At 42.4% G+C, this 17,847-nt stretch overlaps 1 protein-coding gene across 3 annotated transcripts in view; it reads left to right on the top strand.

Annotated features, from left to right (window-relative positions):
* ADAMTSL1 (ADAMTS like 1) overlaps positions 1-17,847 on the top strand; it is a 526,103-nt gene that overhangs the window by 277,526 nt on the left and 230,730 nt on the right. For 2 of the 3 annotated variants that reach the window (XM_069962057.1, XM_069962059.1), the window contains exon 1: positions 14,805-15,094. The exons of the other annotated variant lie outside the window; for it this stretch is intronic. In XM_069962057.1, coding sequence (XP_069818158.1) covers positions 15,032-15,094 — 63 coding nt within the window. In that variant the 5' untranslated portion in view covers positions 14,805-15,031. Of the gene's footprint in view, positions 1-14,804; positions 15,095-17,847 lie in introns of those variants that run through there. 3 annotated transcript variants of the gene reach the window in all.

Here is a 17,847-nt window from a genome sequence, read left to right as displayed (position 1 = left end):
GTGAAAGGTTTAGGGGGAAAAGCCTTATAAATTAAAGCATTATAATTTGTATTTTATGATGTCGAATTAAAGTTTACGAGATTATTCATGCTTAAACAATTTTGGATGATCCTTTTGAAAACAAGGCTTATGTAACAGCTTTTATCTCACATCTTACTTTGTGTAAGCTGTTTTGTAGGGAATAGAAATATGTGAAAACTATAAACAGTATCCAATTGCAGAATTAATGTCGGACTGGCCAAAGTCCTATAGTTTTCTAATTTATGCACGTGGAATTACTGTAAGAAGAGACCCCATGTGCTTCTGCCCTATGGACCACCCTAAGGAATTGCTGCAAGCACAGACCATGTGTGCATACCCTATAGCACTATACCCTATAGCATGTACTACCCTATAGCACTGCTGCAAGCATTTGCCTGGGAGAATGTGCAGATTCGCCCCCTTCTCCCTGGCATATGTCTTCTGTATGCCCCGCTCGCTGGAAGCAGGTGTAGATTTAGTACGCAAGGCGCAGGTTCGGGCGCCCGGCTGGCCAGATTCACTAAGGGGCGTGCGCCTCTTAGTAAATCCTGCCAGGGAAAAGGGGGCATTCATGTGTTCATTTACAATGTGTGCTACCCTATAGCACTGTTGCAAGCACAGACCATGTGTGCATCTACCCTGTGTGTCTGTTATCTTATTGTATTGCTGCATGCACAGACCCTGTGTGCATCTACTGTGTGTGCAAGCCTTATGGCAATGCATCTTGGGGAGAAAAACTCCTTAATATGGTATGTGGTGCTGCATACCAAACATCTAAATATGAAATCAAAGCCCCAAAGAGTTAGGCAAGAGTTATACTATTGTGTCGTTGTCAAGGGCCACACATATGGTCCACACACACCATAATATGGAGATATGCACCCCTACAGGCAATAATTTATGAGAAGAATATCTTTTATATAGTCACAATTGTCTTTTTTTCTACAATTGTCTTTTTGTTGAATTAATATAGAAGCCTATGGAATCAGATGTACAAAGAGATTCAGGACATCTATGAACTTTATATTACAACTTTGTGCAACTGAGAAATTGATAGTTTATGGGAGTAATATGCGGCCTTCCATTATAGATTTATACCAGACTATATAGCTGTATGTATGAGGCCAAAGTCAAGTTCAATACAAAAATGTTTTGTTTGATGACAGTGAAAAGGATCAGGGCAGTTTCCAGGATTTCACCATGTGAGTGTGTATTCTGTAATGTCTCCATTTAAACCGTTACGAGAATCCCATACATGTACAAATTTTATTGTATACAGATTTTATTCTAATATGCCACAGAAGTGATAAAGACATTCCAGGAGTTTCCTTGTAAGATACATTTTTTTCATAAAAATGACGCCAGAAGTTTAAACTAAGAAACATCTGGCCATTGCTCTTTCAGCTAAGACTACATTTATCTCACACCTCATGTGGCAGTGACATTTTGGGAAGCATTGCTTTTTGCTATATTTAGTGTTCTTTTTACCTACTTAAAAGCCTTCATCTAAAATAAAAGCAAACAAGTCAGTGTATATTGCTCAAACAGTGCAGAGGGATTTTTATGTAGGGTGTTTTACATATTGTCCAAAAATAAGAGAAACATATTAGTTGAGATCCTCTGTAGATGAGCACTAAAGCTCTATAATATTGAGTCATTACACTTTGAAGACGATCGCCTGCCAGGTTTTTTACTTTGTTGCAACCACAGAATCACATGCGTAACTCAAAACAATGTTTATTAGATGAACATGCTGGCTTTATGATGCATCCCTCAAGCTAATGAAGGTAAATGATTTAAAATTTTTGTGGAAAAAAAAAGTGGAATTCAACAAAATAAAAATCAAGGGAGGCTGCACGGGTGATTGCTAGATCGTCCAGGAAGCCCATAGGAGATAGTGGTGGTCTACTGACGCCACTTCTGTTCCATGGTTCAATGGCAGCAGATCGCTGCTATCCTCACAGTTGATTTTTCAACATGTTGAAAAATAATGATCAGCCGACATCGTGCATGTCAGCTGATTGTTGTCTTCTGTTACACAAAGCTATTATCAGCCGTAACGGTCGGTATCGGCCAAATACGGACGATTATCGCTTCATGTAATAGGACCTTAAGCAAGGGACGGATTTTAGAGATGTTTTTTAGATGCAGGAGACAAGAACGTGAAAGGGATTGAATATGGGAAGTGAAGGGCAGATCAGAGTGAAACATAACTCCAAGGCAGCGGGCTTGCTTTCGAGTGGTTATGGTTTCACCACAGACAGATATGGAAATGTCAGGTGGAGGGTGGTTAACAGAGGAAGGGAATACAAAAAGCACAGTTTTAGCAAAACCGAGTTTTAAGAATACGGAGGACATAATGTTTGAGATGGCAGACAGACAGTTACTGCTGTTGTGTAGGAGTGTAGGGTGGGGTATATAGCTGGTATCATTAGCATAGTGATGGTACTTAAAACCTTACTTGCTAATAATTTGTCCAATAGGTAAAGTGAGAAGTGAGAAAAGGAGAGGACCCAGAATTGATCCCTGAGGAACCCCAAACAGTAATGGGGAGAGAAGATGAGATGGAGCCAGCAAATCATACAATAAAGGAGTGTAACTTATTTTTCAGTAACCAACTGGAGCATGCAATATTTCACATTATGTCATTTAACATCAAACCAGAGATTGACTTACTGTCTGCTGTCTTCATATTTTCTTTATTGATCAAGATGTTTTGTTGTGTTATTAGGGCTTTTGGCGTGCATTCACAGGAGTTTAGGGTGTGTACCTTCTTCCGCACGATGTTTCAGGGGAGGAGTCGCCTTTACTCATGTGCTACACGGTGGCAAGTGGAAGCCATATAACTGTTGAGTGTTTGAGCAGATTAAGGCCGGGTCCACACTACATATAACACCGGCTGTTTTGTGATTCGGACGGGTCACAGAACGGCTGGGGTAACTGAAGATTATCCTGGCAGGTATTGCAGTACCGGCTGGATGATCTTCATTTCAGTTGAATTCGGATGTGGTATATATAAGACATACATTGTGTGAACATAGCCTTAGACTGCAGCAATTTCAGTCTCTCACATTGACACATTGAATTCTGTGATACAATAAAGGAGTGGTCAGAGAGGTAGGAGGAAAACCAGGAATGAGTCCTTGAAGCAGATAGAGCGGAGCATGGGGAGGAGGAACTGGTGGTCTACAGTGTCATAAGCTGCAGAGAGATCCAGGAGAATGAACAGAGAATGGTCACCTTTATATTTGGCAGTGAGGAGATCATTAGAGACTTTAGTGAGGGCAGTTACTGTAGAATGGAGAGGGCATAAACCAGACTGAAGGAGGTCAGAAAGAGAGTTTTCAGAGAGACAGTGAGTTAGGAGAGAATAGACCTGGTGTTCAAAGAGTTAACAGATAAAAGAGAGATTACAGATAGGTCAATAGTTGGCTGCACAGAACAGGTCTAAAGGTTCAGAACTTGTGTGATGACTGAATGTTTGAAAATGAGGGAAAGATTACAGAAGAAATAGAGAGGTTGAAGATTTGGGTTAAGTAGTGAGAGCAGGAGAGAGAAAGACTGGACAAGGTATGAGGGTAACTAAACTAGAGCAGGTGATGGGGCAAGAGGATAAGAGGAGTCTGGGGACTTCTTCATCTCTGGTTCGAAAGCTGAGAAGGATGAAGAGGAGGAAATGTGAGAGTGAAGAAAGTCAATACAACTTGGGGACAAGGAGATGATCACTTGACAGATGGTATCTTTTTAACCCTTAAAGTAAGAGGCTAGATCTTTACTGCAGAGGTCACTGATGGGTGTCTGACTTTGGGTTTGAGGAGAGAGAGTTGAAGGTTTCAAAAAGGCATTTTAGGTTATGGGTTAGAGAAGAAATCAGAAAGGTAAAGTAGGATTGCAGAGAGAACAGCAGAGTAGTAGCTTCTTAGCGCAAACTTATAATGAAGAAAGTGTGCTGCAATTTTAGAATTCCTTCCTCCACAAATGTTCAGCATACCTAGATCACTATCAAAAATGAGTTCTAGATGTGTGCCAGGGTTGTGGCCATCTGTGTTCAGAGTGGTTTTGAGGGTGTCATAATAGTATTTGGCAGCCAAATTAGGACATGAAAGGGTAGAGATAGGAGGCAGTGATGACTGTACAGTGTCCAAGGGCCATATTAGACGGCCCTATATTTCCTTGTACCCCACTCTATTACATGCACCAACATCGAGCAGAAATTGGTGGGAGCAGCGAGCAGCGAGAGGGCCTCCTGGACAATTTTTATATTGTCTGGGTGGCCTATAGCAGATAGTGGCGGTCTGCTTCCACTGCTCCTATTACATTTAATTATGATTTAAAACATGACCTATTATACAAAATGATTATCGGCTGTAATGGCCGGTAATCGGCCAAGTACAGCTGATAATCGCTTTGTGTAATAGTACCCTAAGAGCTCTTCGGTGTTGATGGCATATAAGTTTCTATATGTGAGTGAGATCAGGGTGTCAGGAGGAGAATGAGAAATAGTGATTGATTCGGCCGATTATCACTCAATGTAATGGAGACTATGATCAGCCGATGAAAGGAGCATCCACTCCATCCACTAAAATCATTGGCTGCCGATCACGCATTGCTACGTGTAATGATTCGACAGTTTACACTACCTGTCCATGCTCCTGGTCTTCTCCTTCTCTCTGCTTCCTCCAAGGTCCCACGCGCGATGCAGCTTTAAAGCGGCCTGTCTGAGCTGACAGGCTGCTCAGTCAATTACTGCCCGCTGCAGTCCCAGCCAGTGATTGGCTGAGCAACCTGTCAGCTCAGACAGGCCGCTCTAAAGCTGCATCGCGCAGGACCAGGGTGAAAGCAGAGTGCAGAACAATACCGGGAACGTGGACAGGTAATGTCAACTGTTTGGGCAAAAGCTGCCCGGAAAGCTGAGAGAGGTCAAGGGAGGAGATTAGAGAAAGAAACTGAGAGGCCAATGGGGAAAGTGGTTTGTCAATGGGAATGTTAAAATCCCCCATGATGACTGCAAAAATTTCAGAAGATAGAAAGTAAGGAAGAAAAGTGTCAGGGTGAGCCAGGGGGGCGATAGATGACTGCAACTCTGAGGGGAAATGGCTGGAAGAGTCTTACAGTGGGAACCTCAAAAGAGTACTTTTAGAACTTTTTTGCCCCTTCTCAAGCTTTTATGATGCTTGGCTTCTCTATGGGATGGATTTCAGTGGTGATAAACAATATTCGACATCACGCTGGTACCAAGTTTCTTTCCTTGTTATGGAACAATTTTTTAAATTTTCACCTTTGATTTTGAATTGGCTTGAGATGTGCACTGTATGCTGCACACTTTGATATATATCTCTTTCTGAAGGAAAACTTTAAAGTGTTGCTATTATTTGCAGTAACTTTTGACATGTTCTTTGAAATGCTATAAAGTACGGCTCTTTCCGGGGTCTCACTCATGAGACTCACTGCTATTCCCAGACAAAGCCAGGGAGCGGGTTGCAGTATGCTACTCTCCCTGGAATTTAATCAAGTCGCTTGATAATAGTCTATGAAGTAATTGAGTCAGATGTGCCTGTCAGTCAGAGAGTGAAGTACATTGCTGCACACTCCTCTCCAGCTATATGTTGGGATTGAAGCAGGTCTCAGGAGGCCATCTCTGTAACCTTTGACATGTCTGAGGTCAAATGACATTAACACTTTGAGGCTGACTGCACACTGCCTTAAAAAACGCTAGACAAAAAGTGTGTGAGGGCACCCTAACACTGTTTGTCTTGTGGCAAGATGTATTAGCATCCTGAAAAACAACTTCATCAGCTAACTTATTTTTCATTATAGGAATCAGAAAACGTCCAAAATTTCTTGAAGACTTGTAGATTCATGTCATTTTGATTTTTCATTGAATATTACTATACTTTTTATTTGGCTTTTCTATTTCTAATTCCAATTTATTCAGACAATTTCTTACAGTTCTGTCATAAATATTGACTCCTGTTTCTGCCCATTTGTTCACATAGCCGACTAGGAACAACCAGCATCTTTTCCTCTGGCCCAGACTTAGGCTACGTTCACACAGAGCAAAAGGAGCGGATTACCCAAGGAAATATTTCCGCCTGAAATCAACTGACGCTGAATTCCGAGCAGAATATAAGCAGAATGTAAGCAGAATCCCTGCGTATTCTGCTAGGAAAGTGTTCAGCTCGTAATCAGCTCTTGACAAATTCAGCGCGGAATACTCGAGAAATCCGCGCTGAATCCGCATGCATTCAGCGCTGAAATTCAGCGAGTATTTGGTGAGTAAACTAGACTATACCAGAACATATACTAGAATCCTCCTCCCCCCCCTTTTCCCCATTTCCCCATTGATTCAGCGAGTAATTTCCGCTTGTATTACGCGCTGAATACGCGCGTATTCCGTGCTGAAACAGAAAATCAGAGCCCCATTGATTTGTATAGGCTTCTGCTATGTTCATTCTTCTGGCGGAAAGCGGATTAGTTCAGTGCGGAAATTCCACTGTGTGAACTGCAGAGCAGAATTTCCATTCAACACAATGGAAATGAGCTCTGCACCTATCTTAACGGCTGAAATTTCAGCGCTGATTCAGCGCAGAAATTCAGCTTCTTTTGCTCAGTGGGAATGAGCCCTTACTGTCTGTCTGCCCTTAGTTCAGCTTTCATTTCTCACCTCACTCTGATAAAATGAAAGCTGAGCTGTGATTGGTTGCTACAAGGGGTTGTACAAGTAAATAAGCCTAAACTTTTAGTAGATTATGTAATCAAACAAACCATGTAGAGTGATAATTAGAATGCTATCTGTCAGGAGGTGGGTTACATATTGATTGATCTCAATATTATTTTTACAAGGTTAGAATTTTCCCTAGAAGTTAGGGTAGGTTGCTGGCACAACATCTATACTAGTACAGGTACAGCCGTTCTAAATATGTAATTTAACCCTTTGAGAGCAGCATTATTTCCAAAACAAGGCCATTCCCTGAACTAAGATAACTGGAGATTCACATGCAATCCTTTATAACACCACAGATAATAACCATGTTACAAACTTATCTTTTGGACTGTTACAATGAGACTCCCATAAAGAAGTTAAAAAGTATTCAGCTAGCGCTCACACCGTGGATAACAAATCCTGTGACATCAGATAGACAATTTGCTAAGTGCCATCCTTGTCTGGACCTTGTCTGAATAAGAAAAGCTAGGCAGATGTGTTTATATAATGGGATAATTGCACCCAATCCTGTAGACAATGCTATGACCATTATATTATGAAAGGGCTTTAATGGTGCGTTCACACCTACAGGATCTGCAGCTGATTTTCTGCAGCAGATTTCATTTAAATAACTGAACACAGCATCAAATCTGCTGCAGATCTGCTGCAGATCCTGTAGGTGTGAACGCACCCTAATAGAAAATGAAAGAAAGCTGATATGCAATTTATGGAATAAGTGCACTCCATCTAACAAAAGTGGTCCAATAGAATAGCTTTATTAGTCAGCACAAACCAATCGAGACTACAAAAAACTTAAAACATGAATTCTGGAGTAATTTATACCAAACAAAAGTGACTTACATGACTTTTGTATTTATTATACATAAATAAATATATATGTATTCATTTATTATAACATTTATTATGATTTTTAGACATACTCATAAAGAAAAGACAGAAAAGGACTGGTGCTTTATCTGGCCTTATCCCTTTATATCAGGGGTGTCAAACTCAAATACACAGTGGGCCAAAATAAAAAAAATTGGACAAAGTTGCGGGCCAACTTTGATATTATATGATTAAACCCCAACCCATGAAATAGCCAACCCCCCAATATTGTCCTATGTAGTAGCCAACCCAACCAAAATTGCCCCATATATTAGCCAGCCCTCCCAATAGTGCCCAAATAGTAGCCAACCCCCCAAGTGTCCCATATAGTAGCCAGCCCTCCCCCATAGTTTATTTTATAGTAGCCAGCCCTCCCCATAGTCTCTTTTATAGTAGCCATCCCTCCCCAATAATCTCATATAGTAGCCAGCCCTCCCCCATAGTCTCTTATATAGTAGCCAACCCTCCCCAATAGTCTCTAATATAGTAGCCAGCCCTCCCCAATAGATTATTGGGGAGGGCTGGCTACTATATGAGACTATTGGGGAGGGATGACTACTATATAAGAGACTATTGGGAAGGGCTGGCTACTATATGAGACTCCTATATAGAAGCCAGCCCTCCCCAAAAGACTCTAGACAATAGCCAGCCCCTAGAACAGTTGTTAAAGGGAACCTTTCACCTGTGCACGGCCCCCCTAACCCACCCTACTTCTGGATACAGCTCCCATACTTACCCCATCTTGACGGTCCCGCTCCTGATGCCAGTCCCGCCACGGAGATACAGACACTCATTCATCTTCTAATGTACTGTAAGTATGGGTGCTGTATCCGGGGGTAGGGTGGGTTCGCGGGGCTGTCCAGGGGTGACAGGTTTTCCCATTAGCTTGGACTCTTTTCTGTGACACCAGAGGCCGTGGGAGGCACCCAACGCAGGACATGGGTGATGACGTCACTGGGCTGCAGGCGTCTGGACACCGCTCACATACAGTACTCCTAGGCCACAGAGTTAAAACTGCCTGTAGCCTACAAGATTAAAATATAGGAGGTCTGAGTGGCTGTCCACGGGCCAGAGTTTGACATGACTGCTTTATATGATAAAGAGCATAACACAGGTAGACAAAAGTGTGTCCGCCTTTGGAAATAGTGCTGTGGGCACAACAAACTTGGGGTTGTTATATGTATATATAGCCTAGCCAGATGACCAGTGGCAGGAAGAGAAAAAGTGGTCAAACAAGCTAACAATGAACCAGAAGGACACAGATTAAGCTTAACCAGGAGATAACCAGTAGAACAAGCAAGATACAGCACACAAGGGATAAATCCGCATAGCAAAGCATGTGCAGGAGTCAGGTACAAAAAGAAACTCAGGCACTTAACCTTTGTCAGTGTCATGTTGGCTCATGGTGCAAAGCTTATAGGCTGAAAAGCCCCAACCAGAGTTTGGTTGGTGGTTAAAGCAACCTTAATGCAATCTCTTCCAGCATGTTACACAGCCGCCTAGAGTGATGGTTACTGGGTGGAAAAACAAGCATCACTGGGCTAAGTTTATGTTCATACTGGTGTCATCCTTGCTGTTATGGATCACTTATGTTTGTTTTTTTTAAAGCACAACGCAGTATACTATGGCATTGCGGCAGTCAAACAGGAACAATGGAATACTGACATAAAACTACTAATACAATTCTACAGATAGATAGAAATGGTTGTTAGCAACAGAGGAAACCCTATACATTAAAAGAGCATGTGACACTTCTTCTTACATTTTTTGGTATCAGCATCAGACGGTAGGAAAACTTCAAAAGGGATAAAATGTTAGAGGTCAAATTGGTGGAAATCCAGGAGTCCCTAACCAATGACTTTAGACAAATGGTCCTTGTACTATTGAGTTCAGCATGACTGAGAGCCCCAAGGTACACCATAAAGACTAATTTAAAGAAGATTGTACATTGCTAGCAACAGATATTACAGTATCCGACAGAGTGAATACATTTTTTATACAGATGTCTAAACTACATGTTCAGTAAGCTTAGTGGAAGTACAGAAGAAAAGTTGAGTGGGAGGCTTGGCAATAGGGATGAGTAAACCGGGTTCGGGTTCGAGTCGATCCGAACCCGAACATTCGGTATTTGATTAGCTGGGGCTGCTGAACTTGGATAAAGCTCTAAGGTTGTCTGGAAAACGTGAATACAGCCAATGACTATATCCATGTTTTCCACATAGCCTTAGGGCTTTATCCAACTTCAGCAGCCACCGCTAATCAAATGCCGAAAGTTCAGGTTCAGATCGACTCGAGCATGCTCCAGGTTCGCTCATCTCTACTTGGCAAATATTAGAGCAAAAAATTTAAATTTTGCCATAATACACCTGAATACAGCAGTCAGCAAAGAACAGGTTTTGGTGCTGCTGATATACATGGAGAACACATAGCCCATTATTATTATTACCTTTGGAGAGCTTGTAAGTGGCCACCGTTCTGTGATTATGACTTTTATCTCTACTACATTCTCTTCCCACACTTTAGTCTCATTTTTAGGAATAGTAAGATCCTTCTATCACAGTTCTAAAATTAGTTACAGGATTACATGCTGAATCAATATTTCCATCCTCTGTTCCTTCCTCACTTCTTGCATCCCTTGAGCAGAAATTCTGGTCCTAGATTTATAACCAGCTTCTCTCATTTCAGATCATCTAATAGCAGGTAAGTAAATATCCAAACATTCTGTTCCTCAGATAGGTTTTTTTTTTAAATCTAGAAACAGTTTTGATGAGTGAAAAGCTGGTGCCTTTCCCGGGTTATCATGCCTGCCTCTAGCTCTATGGCAGGCATGCTGCCTATAGCTACATTCCTGGGTAGATATTTCCCTCTAGAATACAACAGCGCTCAGTTACAAAGAAAGCTACTGTTCGGACAGAACAAGGGGAGGAGGCTGCAGGCTCTGCTCCCAAATGATAACCACTAAGTCAAATACTCAAATACTTTGCTTTTTCAGCCAAGTAACTGCCCTTTTCTGCATCAGAATATATTCTTCTTAAAGGGTACCAGTTAATAGGTTTATTAACGGAAACTAACAGGTATTCTCTTCTTTTTTCAGTCTTTTGCATTGTTTCTAGGGACTGTTGCTGAAACAGAATATGGTAAATGAGCCTGTATGTTGCACTGGTACTGTCCCCCAGCCCCTTGCTGTACAGATATGCCCATCTAGCAGGTCCAGAAAACACAGTTTAAAACAGTTTAACTATGTTAGTTGAGATGAGAATACCCCTTTAAAGAGAACCACATACTCTTTACACAGCAGATGCCATTAAAGTTGATGGGTTTTAAATAAAGTGCATGGGGGCTTCAAGAGACTGAGCTTCTGCAGTCCAAAACAACCGGCACCATGTACTGTCACTTTTTTAGTTTTCTTATAATGCTGTGGATCAAAGCCAAGTTTATTTCTTTATTCGTTTAAAGTTTGCCTTTTTAAGGACACTTATGACCTATCTACAGGATAAGGATAGCTATTCGATTAGTGAAGGTCCTAACCACTGGGACCCCCATGGATTACAGGGTTTCATCTCCCCCCAATGTTATTAGGGCAGTGGTTAAGCCTGTATATATGGGGATACAAGACCCTTTTCCTAAGATCAGAGGGGGTCTTAGTGGAAAGACCCTACTGATCAGACATATATTTTATCCTGTAGGAGAAGTGTGAAATTTGGGAAAACCCCTTTCATGCTGAATTCAGGTACTTTACTTTAACGCACTGGTGTCAAACTGTGGCCCTCCAGCTGTTGCAATACTACAAATCCCATCTTGCCTGGACAGCTAAAGCTTTGATGAAAATTGTAGTTTTGCAACAGCTGGAGAGCTGTGGATTTGACACCACTGCTGGGTTAACGTGTATAAGAACCTTTACTATTGTCTGCTCATATTTATTACTATCTTTGCTTAGTTCATTTCTAATTTGGGAATTTTTAACGTTTTTTTAAGCGCACATTACATTAATTATCCATGACATTTGCTTGCAATATACACAGGCAAATAAAATATAGTAATAGCTACATTAGACACCATTGGCGCTGACTGTACTTGAAGGATTATTCTATAACACAAATGTAAGAATTGAGGATGGAATAAAGGTTGTTGGCTTCCTACAACCCTGCACACATTGATGTCATGACCATCATCTATACAGTCATACAGGGCAGATCATGTCTCTTTCCATGAATGGAACAGAACGTTGCAGCCCTTAGGTAAAGGGCCTCTTACACGGGCTGATTATTGTCCAGGGGTGTTGCTAGAAATGCTCATGTGGCCAATAAATGTCCTGTGTAAAAGTAATAGTGATCAGCCGAGCACTGGGAACACGCCCCAACCTTGGCTGATCAGGTCTTTGGAGCAGGCTTTAAAATGTATTTATATGCATTGTCCGCACATCTTTTTGTCTAAACAGGGTAATGTGTGGCCAGTAACAATAAAGGGAAACAGACAGCACAGTATGTATATATCTGTGCTGTCAGTTTCCAGATCACAAGCAGTGTATATCTACCAACCGAGGGCAAATGCAAGGTGCCCCCCGACCAGTATATGTATATATATATATATATATACAGTGGTGCCTTGGATTACGAGCATAATTTGTTCCAGGACTGTGCTTGTAATCCAAATCCACTCTTAAACCAAAGCAAATTTTCCCATAATAAATCACTGATCTGCAGACAATTGGTTCCACACCCCCAATATAATGATTTGTTATTCTGAATACCATGTAGAACAGATGAATCAAACATTCAAAAACAGCAGAATATGTGATATTATAAGTTACTGTACAGTAATGGAGAGGATGGGAAACACAAGGACTAACAAAGATTGCAGGAAGCATAAAGGAATGAGCCGGGCTGATGTGGGCACATACATGCAGCACCCTCTGTCCAGGCAGAGAGGGGTTACAGCTATGAAGAGAATACCTCTACAGTCCTGTCCCCTGATGTAAGCCCCAGCCTGAAGTGGATCTGCTATGATTTGGAAGGTGAGGGAGACTTCCTGGGTCAGAGTACAGGGCTGTAGACCCCGCTATGCAGACCATGCCCCTCCTCCACTCCCGTTCCCACCCTGTACAGGGACCTCAACATTATCTTGTTCTCCTGGCCCCCCAATGCATGAGTGATGTCATCTTGTGCGCCGGGGGAATGAACGCTACTGGTGGCTGTCTAGGGGGGCAGTGGGTTGGTGCGGGCCAGCAGCTCCCTGAAAGGGGTGGGGGGGTTGGTGCCGGCGGCTGTCCAGGAGGTTTAGGGCAGGGGGATGGTATTCAGGGGGTGCATGGTGTGGGGACTGGTGTAGCCGACGGCTGTCCATTGTGGAGGGGTGCTGGTGTGAGCCATACCATGGAGGCAGATTACGCTTTTCAGATAATGCTTACTTGTGCTGTCAGTTTCCAGGGCTGTATGAACCATACCAGGATCATTCTTGTACCTTGGCCACTCCATTGTCGTACCCCCACTGCCGCCAAGCTCCAATCTTGCCCCTCACAGCTGACAGGCTCTGATCTTGCCCCCTCACAGCCGACAGGCTCTGATCTTGCCCCCACAGCCGACAAAACTTTTGGTCTAAAAGCACCTTAAGTAAAGCTCCAATATTAGCAATAGGAAGGGTTTTTGTTGAGTCTGCAGGTGATTTATTTATTTTTTTAATCCAAATTAAGTATTGATTAAAAATTAACACTCCCTGCTGTTTCTTTTATACTGCCTATTGGAGCATCTTTCATCCCTTTTCATGTTACTTGGAGTATTTGGGGGATGGGGATGACATATGGTAACTGACATTCTGCCCTTCTCTTGTGTGTACAGAGTTGTATCATCCATAAAGAACTGTACAAAACACCTTATACTATAAAACTTCATGATGATTGGAGTCACTGATAAACTATTGCAGAACCTAACATCCACAAGATGGAGTACTTGCTCATTACAATAAGGAAACCATCCATACCCTCTGTTCATACAAAAAGCTAACTTTGTTTGTGGATGGCCTTTAACAAAGCAGATAGATAGATAGATGGATAGATAGATAGATAGATAGATAGATAGATAGATAGATAGACGGATAATGCAATGTAATGCAATGTAATAGATAGATAGGTAGAGAGAAAGAAAGATGATTGACAGGTGATACTTTAGATAGATATGAAAACAGATGAATGCATAGATAGATAAATAGATACATATGAGATGAACATATGGACAGATAAACAGGTTCTAGATATATATGCAATGGAATAGATAGGGAGGAGCTAGATGATAGAATTTGACATTTTGAATTTTGAAATTGATATGGATGGATGAACAGATAGAAGATACTCTAACTATAAGTTGAACAGATAGATAGATAGATAGATAGATAGGAGATAGAGAGAGAGAGAGATAGATAGATAGATAGATAGATAGATAGATAGATAGATAGGAGATAGATAGATCGATAGATAGATCGATAGATCGATAGATAGATCGATAGATAGATAGATAGATCGATAGATAGATTGATAGATAGATAGATAGATAGATAGATAGATAGATAGGAGATAGATAGATAGATAGATAGATAGATAGATAGGAGATAGATAGATAATAGATAGATAGGAGATAGATAGATAATAGATAGATAGGAGATAGATAGATAGATAGATAGATAGATAGATAGATAGATAATAGATAGATAGGAGATAGATAGATAGATAGATAGATAGATAGATAGATAGATGATAGATAGATAGATAGATAGATAGATAGGAGATAGATAGATAGATAGATAGATAGATAGATAGATAGATAGGAGATAGATAGATAATAGATAGATAGGAGATAGATAGATAATAGATAGATAGGAGATAGATAGATAGATAGATAGATAGATAGATAGATAGATAATAGATAGATAGGAGATAGATAGATAGATAGATAGATAGATAGATGATAGATAGATAGATAGATAGATAGATAGATAGATAGATAGATAGATAGAATGCAGCTTTTGAAAGAAAAAGAAAGAAAGAAAGGAAAGAAAGAAAGTTGTATATAGATATTAGATAGATGCCAGCCTGCAGAGCCATCTCCATCCCTGTACTATAAGTCTCTCCTGTGGGCAGGGGCAGCAGTGGTGTCTCCCTGGTGCAGTATGCCCGCAGCCCCCGCAGGGCAGGCAGGAGCCGGCTGTGCCCCTGTGCCGCCCTGGTGCCTGTCCTGGGACCAGCAGGAGGCTGATTGGCTGGCTGCCTGCTCTCCGAGAGATTCCAGTGAGCCCCCCACCACACGCCCCTTGGCTGGAGAGATGTGAGCAGAGCCGGTGTGTGCTCGGGCTGGAGCAGCAGTGTGAGCAGCAGAGCTGGATGTGACAGCAGTTCCGTCCTCCGTCCCGGTCCTCCTCCCGCTCCCAGCCATGGAATGCAGCCGTGGGGCAGTGACTGGCACTGTGCTGCTGGCCCTGCTGTGCCTCCTCCTGGTAAATACTTACCTCCTTCTCTGCTGGATGGATAGGACTGCAGCTAGCCTGACTTCTGTGCTGGGCTGGGGCAGTTGTGGCTGGTACTGCTGCCGGGGGTGACAGGTTGGTGCCCTGTCATTGCTGTGCTAGGGGCATTGCTAGGGTAGGGGCATTGCTGGGGTAGGGGCATTGCTGGCAGTGTGGCTCAATGGTGATGCTGGGGTGACAGCAGTTGGTTGGTGCCCTGTCATTGCTGTGCTAGGGGCATTGCTGTGCTAGGGGCATTGCTGGCAGTGTGGCACAGTAATAATGCTGGGGCGACAGCAGCTGGTTGGTGCCCTGCCATTGCTGTGCTAGGGGCATTGCTGTGGTAGGGGCATTGCGGCTCAGTGGTTATGCTCAGGTGACAGCAGCAGGTTGGTGCCCTGTCATTGCTGTGGTAGGGGCATTGCTGGGTCAGTGATGATGCTGGGGTGACAGCAGTTGGTTGGTGCCCTGTCATTGCTGTAGTAGGGGCATTGCTGTGGTATGGGCATTGCTGGCAGTGTGGCTCAATGGTGATGCTGGGGTGACAGCAGCAGGTACATGTGCTATGGGCAGGCTGAGCATCAGTGCCAGCCAGGGTGGCTCGGTTCTGCAATTATTTACAAGTTGGTAAACTTATTGTCATTGTGATGCTTCATCTGTTGTCCCAGCATCTGTGTTACCCAGGAGCTGGCACTTTTACTGTCTCAGGAGGTGTCTGGCTTTGCTCTCTCCGGATCTACTGTGGGACCAAAATGAAAACCTGTCTTGGTTACTTGTCTTCCAAATCTCTTTATCTTCAGAGTTGGTACTACAAGTCTCAGCATGGCATGCCAGTCAGTGTATACTTTATGCTTATCCACCATCTTTTCCTAGGATTGTAGCCCCTAGACGAATACTAAGCAGAGGATTCCCTGCACCTGCATCCTATGCTCTGGCACTGCCAGGAACACCACAGAGACCTCTGCTTTCCCAGAAAGTAGCCATTCATCCTGCTTCCTCTGGAGACTATGCGGTGCTGCTGCTGCTTTTATATGCCCATGACCGGCTATAGGTGGCATGTAAATCATTTGATCTTCTATGGACCTACAAGTGCCAGCATGCCTAGTTCTCTGACAGTTGTGGCTCCAGCCTGGTTTATATTTTGTTGTTATTTTTGGATGTATGATGAAATCTATGATGATTACATGTGTCACTATTTACACTTTTATTTCCCACAATTGTGGATTGTGATGAGACCTGTCACCTATGTATTTGTGCAGAATAAGATTGACATGAAATCCACAGAGGATTAAGATTGCTCATTTATAATCACCCAGTTATTCCCTGTATTTCAGCTGTACATTCCGGAGCTCTTCTGTATACTGTGCTCATATGGTAAAGTCATTCTAAGCTACCAAGGAGTGTGTGTGTGTAACTTCTTCCTTTATACTTCTCTCAGATCAGAGGGAGGTGTATGCCCAGTGTAGCCAGCAGGGAGTAAAGATCTATTACTAAGGTCTCTGGTATGACCATATACCAGCAGTGTGGTCTGGGTGCTCTCAGATTGGGCACAGGTGCTTCTGGTTATTAGCTTTGATGGAAAGGACGTCAGATGTGCCATTGGTTTTAGATGGAGATGTCTGCTAGCTTCTGCTGTAGTATAGTACTCTTATTAGGACAGAATCTGAGGCTGCCACAAGATCTGGAGAACAGCCTTTCAGTGGGCATCATCTGTGACAATGGCATTGAACATCAGAAGATGAGGCATCAGACACATTTGGGTTTATGTTTAATATGGGGCCATTGGCCAACAAGTAACAACTAAAGACTGGAAAAGAAGTTGAAGATATTTATGTACACTTCTATAAGAAGATTGAAAGTACCTTTTATATGTCTGAATGGGTGGGTAATGCTGCTTATTCCGTCTCTGATCCAAGAAGATTTTGGTCACATTTATTAAAAAGAAATCTACATCTGCCATTTATCTATTGGGTGAGTTCTGAATTCTAAAATATTCAATGAAACCTGAAGATTGACGAGTGAATACGCCCTTCCTGTAACACCACCTGTGGCGCATTGCGTTAACCGAAGGCAGCAGGAAACATAAATGTAACTGCTGATCATCTGTTACCAAGCAGATCAGTGTGTTAGGGCATCCATAACATCCCCGACCAGCCATCTGGGAGCTGAAGAGGATGCACTATTTCACGTCCAGCACGTGCTTCCTGTTGGCTGGGAGTCTGCGAGGCCCTTCAGTGGGTGACAGATCTTTTTTAATATTGTTGCTGGGAACCAGGCAGGAAAGTTTACAAGGGGTTTTCCAGGAGTTACAGTCTTTTTCATATGAGTTTTATATGGCAACTGTTTCATACCTATGTGTCACTGATTTAACCCATTCCTGTAGTGCCAGTCTGCTCAGCCTCTAACTAGCCACTGGGACTGGGCAGAAAGGTTAGTGTAATAAAAAGGGTTTGTTTGTTTGTTTTTAATCTTTGATGGCCAAGGTTGCAGGGTAGCCTTAGCCTAACTCTGCATTGTTGTTTTCCACACCAAAAGCCATAGCGATAAACCTACAAGTTATTGACTGGAGAGAATTGTTTTGTCTCAATGGCATTTACAGAAGCTCATGAAGGAGATCCAACTTGGTGAAGGATGGGGAAAAAATGGACGTGTGTCGTGAAGACTAAGGGATTTATCTAGCTTTATTCATATTGCTACTTATAGTAGTGTAGTTCTATTCCTGGGCAAAGTGATTGTAACATTCT

Source organism: Dendropsophus ebraccatus, chromosome 3, assembly GCF_027789765.1.
Source record: "Dendropsophus ebraccatus isolate aDenEbr1 chromosome 3, aDenEbr1.pat, whole genome shotgun sequence".
NCBI classification, from domain to species: domain Eukaryota; kingdom Metazoa; phylum Chordata; class Amphibia; order Anura; family Hylidae; genus Dendropsophus; species Dendropsophus ebraccatus.
This window is presented reverse-complemented; position numbering and strand designations above follow the sequence as displayed.